Source organism: Guyanagaster necrorhizus (genome assembly GCF_019112545.1).
Source record: "Guyanagaster necrorhizus MCA 3950 unplaced genomic scaffold BT62scaffold_120, whole genome shotgun sequence".
In the NCBI taxonomy this organism is placed as follows: domain Eukaryota; kingdom Fungi; phylum Basidiomycota; class Agaricomycetes; order Agaricales; family Physalacriaceae; genus Guyanagaster; species Guyanagaster necrorhizus.
In genome coordinates, this window is record NW_025064999.1 from 1 (window position 1) to 7,614 (window position 7,614).

Here is a 7,614-nt window from a genome sequence, read left to right on the forward strand (position 1 = left end):
GAAACTCCCGTGGCTTGACTCCGTCTGCGTCTGCAATGTCTATGTCGGCGCCGAATTCCATGAGGAGGTCGATAGCGCCGATTCCGTTGGTCTGGAAGCATCCGAGTAGAGGGACTTCGCCGTAGCGGTTACGCTGATTGGGATCTGACCCAGATTCCAGAAGGACCCGAGCTATGTCGAGTTTCGCCATGTGGTTCATGGCTCCGTGGGATAGGGCAGTGCATCCAGTGATATCTGGAAGGTCTACAGGCGCGCCGCGGGATATGAGATATTTGAGGACGTCGATATGCTGGGGATTGGCTGTTTGCAAGCGTTGCGCGCCGGACAAGATGGTGAGATACCCAAACCTGTATGGCGTCTCTGTACTTTCGAGGGAGGAGGTGTCTCCAGATTCGACTTCATGAATTGACAGTTCAGTAACTGAGGAGACTTGATGGATGTGTCAAGCTCACCTTAACGACTCTGAGGTAGTCTCCCAGGTAGCAGCATAGTCCGAAATAAGTGAGCTCTTGACGGTCAAAGGAAGAGGATATGTCGTTATAAAGTACTCGAAGAGTTTCGCCGCCCATTTCGAAGGATAGGTAGCCAGGCTGGTCCAGGATGTTGCGCATCTGTTTGGTTACCGAGAGTCCGCCGTTGCCATCTCCTTGGTGGGTAGACTTTGTCGGAGTGATGATAACATGAGATGGGGGCATCCTGAAGATGATTCTGCCATCAAAGCCAGTCAAGGCGAGTAGAGTAGGTGAGAGACGGAAGCGTTATTTTCTTTGTCAGCTTTTCAAATTCGAACGACTCGGGCTCTCCTGGACGTTGACTACGTCGTTGTATTTAATATCCCTCAGTACGATGCCTCAGCGACTGGTCGGTCCTGGTCTTAATTTTACAGTCCAGGAACTGGTGTCATCACTTAGCAGTGTTGGCCAAGCAGCTGCAGTCAGGACTGCATGCGCCAAAGACAGGATCGAAAGTCTCTTGGCGAGCATTATCAATTTAACTAAGAATGCAAAACGTTGCCCCTCACCCCATCTTCCGTGTCCTTTACTTCAAAGCAGATATTTTTTCAAGTCACAACACATTCGTAAACATAGTCGAAACAGATGCCAAGGTATTCTGTCGACTGGATTATGCTGCGAATGTTGCAAGGGTAAGCTCTCCGTTTACTCTTCATAATTGTGTCAAACGTATTGTACAGATTTTCCCCCGTAGCGACTATTGAATAGACCATCGAGGACTCAGACTGCGACAACATACACACGACCAGTATCTGCGACTGACGGGATTTCTCTGCATGCACGAGGAGATCAAGATGATGCTAAAGAATGACTGCTTGTGCCGGCCCAAAGGTCGTGAGTACGGCCCCGAACCCTTCTAACTTAATTTATTAGAATATCGAAGATAATCGAACACACGACAAGTAGATGCTCAGGCTGACACCTTCAGATGGTAGGGTCGCTCAGATAATGTGCTGAAACAAAATCGCGCCCAGGGCAGTGAAGGCACGATGCTGTTTCATTTCCCGACCTTTTACCAGTGCGTTTCGTTGTATCAGTTCAGAATGTGAGCATCATGCAACTGCTTTCAAACTACAGTGCCTGAGAACTTGCAGTTCACCGTTCAGTTCCATCAAGGTCCCTGTAGTACTTTGGCTGATTCCGTTCCGCTACAAGACGATGAATCCGAACATCATTTCCTCCCTTTCTTCAGTTAGGCTTGATTTGAGCCTGGCTTTCTTGCACTGCTATTATTGCTATTGTGCCTTGGAAGCGTGATGCACTGTCTACTACGCGTTCTCACTCCTGCTCGCCAACGAGCGTTTTTCTACCCACCATTCCGTCTTTTGCACTCAGGCACATGCTGGAGAAGCCTAGGTGACCATGATAGAGGCAGAGGACTGACCAACTTCCTCTCCAACGACAATTCACCAGCAGTGCAAGTTAAGAGAATAACCAATCAAGACATTCAGATGGTCGACTTCGGCATGCATTTTCTAGAAGGATAGGCGCTTCCATGGGATGTGTCAAAGACTTTGTGGCAAGGATGGAGGAAGGAACACCTGGAAAATTTTGACCTTGTTTCGCCCAGACCCTGTTCATTTTTGGTCTTGTTCTCTAGATTATATGTCCTAATATTTAGTAGAAATATTACTTCTCGGGACAGGTACGCGATTAGTGCAACCACCGCTATTCATTCAGACATACATAAGCCAATTGGGCGTCCAAGTGGATACGATGGACATCGTACGTTTGCCGTGTCTCTTAAAGCCTCTTTATCTTATCCATCCTCTCCTTAGAAAAATGCTTGCTCGACGTATAACGTATTGGCAGAGGAAGGTCGACGCGTAGCCGCTGCTTTACTTCCTCTTTCACCGCAAAAGACGTTTCTACCATCAAAATAAGAGCGTGAGATGTATGTCCATTTCAGATGTCCTAGGCGAGGGCACAATAGCTAATGTTAATGACAACTCTCCAGCCAGACGTGCTTGCTACATCACCAGGATGTCTATGTCATTGTATATCGCTGGTCGAATATATCAATATCACGGATGAAATCACTCGAAAAGAAAACATCGGCCGAGAACGCGCAAAGAGCGACAAATTATCTACTGCCATTTCGATGCACGAGAAAACCCTGAACGAGTTCTCATATCAACTAGTATCTATGGCGAAGAGCTAAGACACACATCACATAGGAGCTCGGGGTTCCAGTACCCTAGCTGCCGACTTCTCTCTCAAGTACCGTTCGTCTTCTAGTAGTTTGGACAGTCATGGAGGAAACCCATGCTGTTCAAAGTAGCAAGGGTTCTGCGAGGAATATTCCCGCCCGACCCTTCTACTTTGGAGCTCATGAGCATAGACATTTAACCCAGGCGTGGTTGTGATCAAGAACCGACAAAATCAATCATTTCATGAAGCGCATGAATGGTTACTTTGTTTTTCAATTATTAATTTTCGTTGAAGACTTACTTTTATAGTCATCACAGGAACGTGTACTCTTGGCGCGCATGCTGAAGGGCTTTTGGTGACATGAAATTCCGAAACTGTTGGTCATATACCTAAAATGCATTGTTAGCTGTCCGAATTTACTTTTTCTTGTCCAGACTTATAATCATTCCAACATGAACAATCGAAAATCAGATAGGGAGAACCTCGTCTCATCAGACGATAGTCATGACAAGTGTGTATGTATATTATACATTATTGGCACTCGCTTTCTCCTCTGAGCAGAATTTAGTACTCCGAAGGTCGGTTCTCTTTGTACCAGAGGGCTTCTGCTTCTGACTTATACGGCGGGGGGTTGATGCCATTCATCACCCACATGCCTCGCTATAGTAAAACCAAGTCGTCAACTTCCACAGTGTTCAAGACCAACTGGAAATACCCACGTCCATCTCCGCGATTTGTATCTCCCAGTCGGCACCTCGTGCCTTTATGAACGGCTCCAATGCCTTGTTGTATCCCTCGCTGAACTCTTTCTTGTACTCATCACTACATAACCTTCTCAATCGCGCACCGATTATAACGACCTAGGAGCATACCTGAAATGGGCGGCCATATGGTGCACAACTATGCGGACAAAGTTGTCGGTGGCCTCCCCTCCGACGTGGAAATTCTCCTTGTCGACCTCAATGAAGATCACGACAACGTAGAATTTGGGCAAGTTGGGGTAGCACTGCTGGACGGCTTTGACGACAGCAGTTTTATCCTCTTTGGAATACAATCCGACAGGAATGTAGAAGCGGTGAAGAGGCATGTTCGTGAGTGAGGTTTGTAAGAGTATCTTTGACGAGTTTTTATGCAAGTCCAACAGTTCGGGATCCTAGTGCTTTGGCCGACCTCGGTTACTAATGCTTGGTAACGGCTTCGGCTACAAGAAGCATGAAGTCAAGGACATTGTTGTTTCTCCCGAAGCTGCCGTACAAAGGTGTACGATCGGAGACGTATAAATTCCAGGTACTCATTTCTGTTCATTCTCCAGGATAAGGGTATCACAGGATTTCACGACGCGCTTCATGCTGACACTGACGTTATACTTCTGAATGCTTGCACAAGACCTCAATCGTACTCCATCCTGGTGGGTGTGTGAACGTCTCTCGTCGAACCCCAAATGAAGATCCACGATCAGTAGATAAGCGGACCGGGTTAATACTCACTGTCATAGCCCACTTCTGATTTGCCAGGAAGGTGTAAAGTTTAGATACCCGGACAAATGATGATGCCATACTTGGAAAAGAGCAGACAATTTCCGGTTTCAACACTTGTTCAGGATCGGGAAAGAAATCAAAAATTGAACATTCGAGACCTGTGTCTGAAGACCCAGATATAACGAGCACAGATATTTCTATCGAGCAGGGACTTGTTCATGTGGCACCACGATTGATGAGACGAAAACAGACGAAACGCAAGGGTAGTCGGGCAATAGTCAAAAAATACCAACTGTCATGGGACGAAGACGCGAAGATAGATGATCGATCGCCTATCGACAAGAATAGACAGCCCTTGTTCCAAGACTCGAAGTTTAGACAGACTAGGCCAGGATTCGAGTTCTCTCGTAGAAGATGACTTGAAGGTTTCTCTGGCAGTGGAAGGGTACTTCCAAAAATTCTGCCAAGTGCGAGCTGGGATATTGGCTGCAGAAGACATCCGGGTTTCAGCAAAGCAGCTCACCGATTCGCATTAGCCCTGTCATTTACGAAACAGCGGGTCGGGGAAGGGTGTCTCGCGTAGTGTGCGCCGACAGCAAGCGCCGAAGAAAAGAACATAGTGTACGTGAAGGTTGCCTGCCGCAAACATGAAAGAACAAAGCATTTATTTGTTGTGGCATCTTCCGACGAGGACTCGGGTATGTGCTAGAGCCAGAAGACAGTAAACGATTAAAAAAAGTACTGAGTGATCATAAATCCACCGAAGAAGGCTATGCTTAACGCGTTACTTATTAGTGAATGTTGATCTGTCTCGAAATCATGCAATCGCGGTCTCCATTGTGTGTCGCATGCGTTTCGTAGTAATCCACCGCTGTCATCTGATGGTAACTCACATTCGGATGCAGAATCACGTCTGCACAGATGTAGTCGGTGTCGGCATTTGCACGGTTTCGACTCTTTGTGAACCTGATGACGGCTTTACTCGAGCTCGATCTGAGAACTAGGAAAGGATTCAACTTCCTAAACGGCCCATAGCGTGACAGATATACAGCACACATAGAAGAGTCTGGCTGGCTAAAGATGCAAAAGCTAGGGGCACCAGTAACTGCACTTTGTGGATGTAAAACCCTTGGTGTCTGTAAGGCCCTTCAGATATTCTATCACCACTGGAATGAGACTAATCTTTACCTTTCTGTTGGTGCTGTGTACATCTCTGACAGCCCAGGTGGTGGCCATTGGCTGTGGTTCAGTCCCTCAAGCTATCCAATCATTGTCTAGATGTCGGTGATCACACTGTGGTGATGGCTGCATAGACACCCTGGGGATATTTGGAGACCTTCTGGAGTATATCTTGAAGCTCAAAGCTGATTGGTCAATCATGACATACTCTAGATATATCCCAGGAGACCACACCAATCTTATGTTCTCATCACCACAGTGTCATGAAGAAGATGCATAGAATGCATTTCGAGCTTATTCCATACTCACCTGTGTCCGCGTTCTTTCACAATAACTGAAAAGGTGCATTTTTGGTCGCATTTTTGAGATATTGAAATAAGCATCGCCTATGCATCCTCCGCCCCGCCCTCTATTCATACGATCCTCCATGAGGCCCTCTGAAGGAAGCCCGATGCCCATCAACCATTCCATCCACCAGATCTGTGGTTCATCCTGCCTAAACGTGAAGAAAAAAATGGTCGTCGACCTTCGCGGCCCGGGCGGCATTCCCCGGTAAATTTGAGAGGATAGTTGACTTCAGCCACGCAACTTCCGAACCGCATCCATGTTCGGCTAATACAGTTTTCCTTCTTTCTACTCCCTCCACGCCATCTCTGTTGCCATGGTCGCGTAGCAGACATCCACGGCGAAGGCAGCGACGTGGCTGAAGGCGACCTTCTAGTCCAGAAGGACCGTCGCCATCAAGACTTGGAATCAATGTTGCATTTCGCTCGCCATTTCATGGATCTACCTCTGAGACTTCGAATACTGAGGAACAGGCGGCGTTCTTTGCCTCGTGCTTTTCGCGTTCATCTTGCGCGGTGGCGGCGTCGTCGTCTTGGTATTCGGAAATTTGTTTCCTAGGATCCTGGCAGTTATGCTACGGCCGTCTTTCGCGTTTTCAATGTTCTTGTTTGTATCGACTACGCTCATAATAGGTTTTTAGCCTTTTTCTTGCTAGCGAGTCTTCCCAACAGAAGCTCGCCACCATGGCATCTGCTCTTTCAGTTCGTGACCAAGCTCGATTGGCACAGCAAGCTCAAGCTCTCCAGTCTTCGTTGGTTGTATACCATAGTAGGAGATCCCGACAGAAATTGCATGACGACGGGCCGGGAGTGTACTACGTCGGCACCAGCGCTCAGACCGGACACAGTTCCGACTCATGGTTGTCTGCAGCTACAGGACTAGTGACGACAAAATAAGACAGAGGGAGAGCGTAGCTGCCTTTCACACGCTATGACCTCGCGCTGCTCATCCTCTTCCTCGGCTGCAAGACTCCATCAATTCTTCATCTTCTTCCATTAAACGATGGCTGAACTTGAGCCACCAGATCCTCAGAGTTTGCAAAGGGGCCCGGACCTATGTTGTAGTGTTCGAACGGAGTGTTGAAAATAATGAACGAGAGGTACGCGATGCGCATATAAGCAGCCAGACTTCCCTCTCACATTTCTTGGTGTTCAGCAACGGAAATGCATAGTACAGGAGTAAGGACGAGGACAGAGCCCAACCAATTGGGACACCTAACTCGCCTTCTCAGTGTTGAGCAAGAACGCGAAAGGAATGATCTTCAACGAACGGGAACTCTGATTTCGAGGTGTGTGGTACGTCCCGTCCATACCTCTTCTATGCGTCATATTCACATTGCTTCAGACGTACATACCCCTGCCCCGAGTAATTGTCCTTTGTATGTTTGCAGGAGGAATCTCAACTGCACTGTCAAAAAACGCGTTCATATAAAGTGGAGGATGGTCTCCGGGATTGATAGGCGATCATGAAGATGGAGTTAATGCTACAATTACTCAGCTAAAGGGCTTTTCTCACATCGAGGGATCCAGCCTCAGTTCGTCAGCGCTCTTTCACTATATCGCCGTGCACCTGGTCTCGTCCTTATCAATTTCGGTGAGATTTTCTCTTGTGCAGGAAGACCGTGTGAAAACAGAGTACAAAACGGTGAGTTCCCTGCCAATCTCCGCTCAGGTGGTCCGCTTTCTCCATAGAGGGAGCTCACCGGGACGAGGGTAGTGCACGTCTCGCGAAGTACATTCCTGGGCGCCCGACATGAAACAGCAGAATAATTATCATCAAGGATCCTTTCCTGGCACGACGCGCGTCCACCAGCCGATGAACAGGGCTGCTATAATGTTAATAATCCATTTACCGTACACACCGGGGTATGGTCTCGCTGAATAAGAGCTGAATTCATGTCATCTAGGCGGTAACACTGGAATAAAAGCATGGATTCCAGAAAGTACTCA

At 47.6% G+C, this 7,614-nt stretch overlaps 5 protein-coding genes across 5 annotated transcripts; 2 read left to right on the plus strand and 3 right to left on the minus strand.

The window, feature by feature from the left end:
* Positions 1 to 5: 5 nt before the first annotated feature.
* Positions 6 to 695, minus strand: BT62DRAFT_924935 (ankyrin; the record flags this gene model as incomplete). Its single annotated transcript, XM_043184681.1, has 3 exons — positions 6 to 300; positions 348 to 420; positions 453 to 695. Coding segments are annotated over 3 exons (611 nt in total), but the record flags the coding sequence as incomplete, so codon positions are not given.
* Positions 696 to 3,178: 2,483 nt separating this feature from the next.
* BT62DRAFT_958230 (uncharacterized protein) lies at positions 3,179 to 3,811 on the minus strand. The gene is made up of 3 exons (XM_043188443.1): positions 3,536 to 3,811; positions 3,383 to 3,485; positions 3,179 to 3,323 (listed from the first exon to the last, which is right to left on the minus strand). Exons 1-3 carry the CDS (start codon positions 3,748 to 3,750, stop codon positions 3,228 to 3,230), a joined length of 414 nt encoding a protein of 137 aa, XP_043032580.1. The 5' UTR covers positions 3,751 to 3,811; the 3' UTR covers positions 3,179 to 3,227.
* Positions 3,812 to 4,357: 546 nt separating this feature from the next.
* BT62DRAFT_1014424 (uncharacterized protein) lies at positions 4,358 to 6,292 on the minus strand (the record flags this gene model as incomplete). The annotated part of the gene is made up of 6 exons (XM_043178214.1): positions 4,358 to 4,627; positions 4,691 to 4,846; positions 5,035 to 5,141; positions 5,740 to 5,812; positions 5,847 to 6,066; positions 6,129 to 6,292. The coding sequence occupies 6 exons, from the start codon at positions 6,290 to 6,292 to the stop codon at positions 4,358 to 4,360; spliced, it is 990 nt and encodes a 329-aa protein (XP_043032581.1).
* Positions 6,293 to 6,667: 375 nt separating this feature from the next.
* BT62DRAFT_135530 (uncharacterized protein) lies at positions 6,668 to 7,252 on the plus strand. Its single transcript, XM_043179812.1, has 4 exons — positions 6,668 to 6,764; positions 6,821 to 6,960; positions 7,010 to 7,141; positions 7,195 to 7,252. Exons 2-3 carry the CDS (start codon positions 6,829 to 6,831, stop codon positions 7,094 to 7,096), a joined length of 219 nt encoding a protein of 72 aa, XP_043032582.1. The 5' UTR covers positions 6,668 to 6,764; positions 6,821 to 6,828; the 3' UTR covers positions 7,097 to 7,141; positions 7,195 to 7,252.
* Positions 6,824 to 7,614, plus strand: BT62DRAFT_135516 (uncharacterized protein). The gene is made up of 5 exons (XM_043179811.1): positions 6,824 to 6,953; positions 7,056 to 7,141; positions 7,195 to 7,309; positions 7,382 to 7,500; positions 7,572 to 7,614. The coding sequence occupies exons 2-5, from the start codon at positions 7,131 to 7,133 to the stop codon at positions 7,576 to 7,578; spliced, it is 252 nt and encodes an 83-aa protein (XP_043032583.1). The 5' UTR covers positions 6,824 to 6,953; positions 7,056 to 7,130; the 3' UTR covers positions 7,579 to 7,614.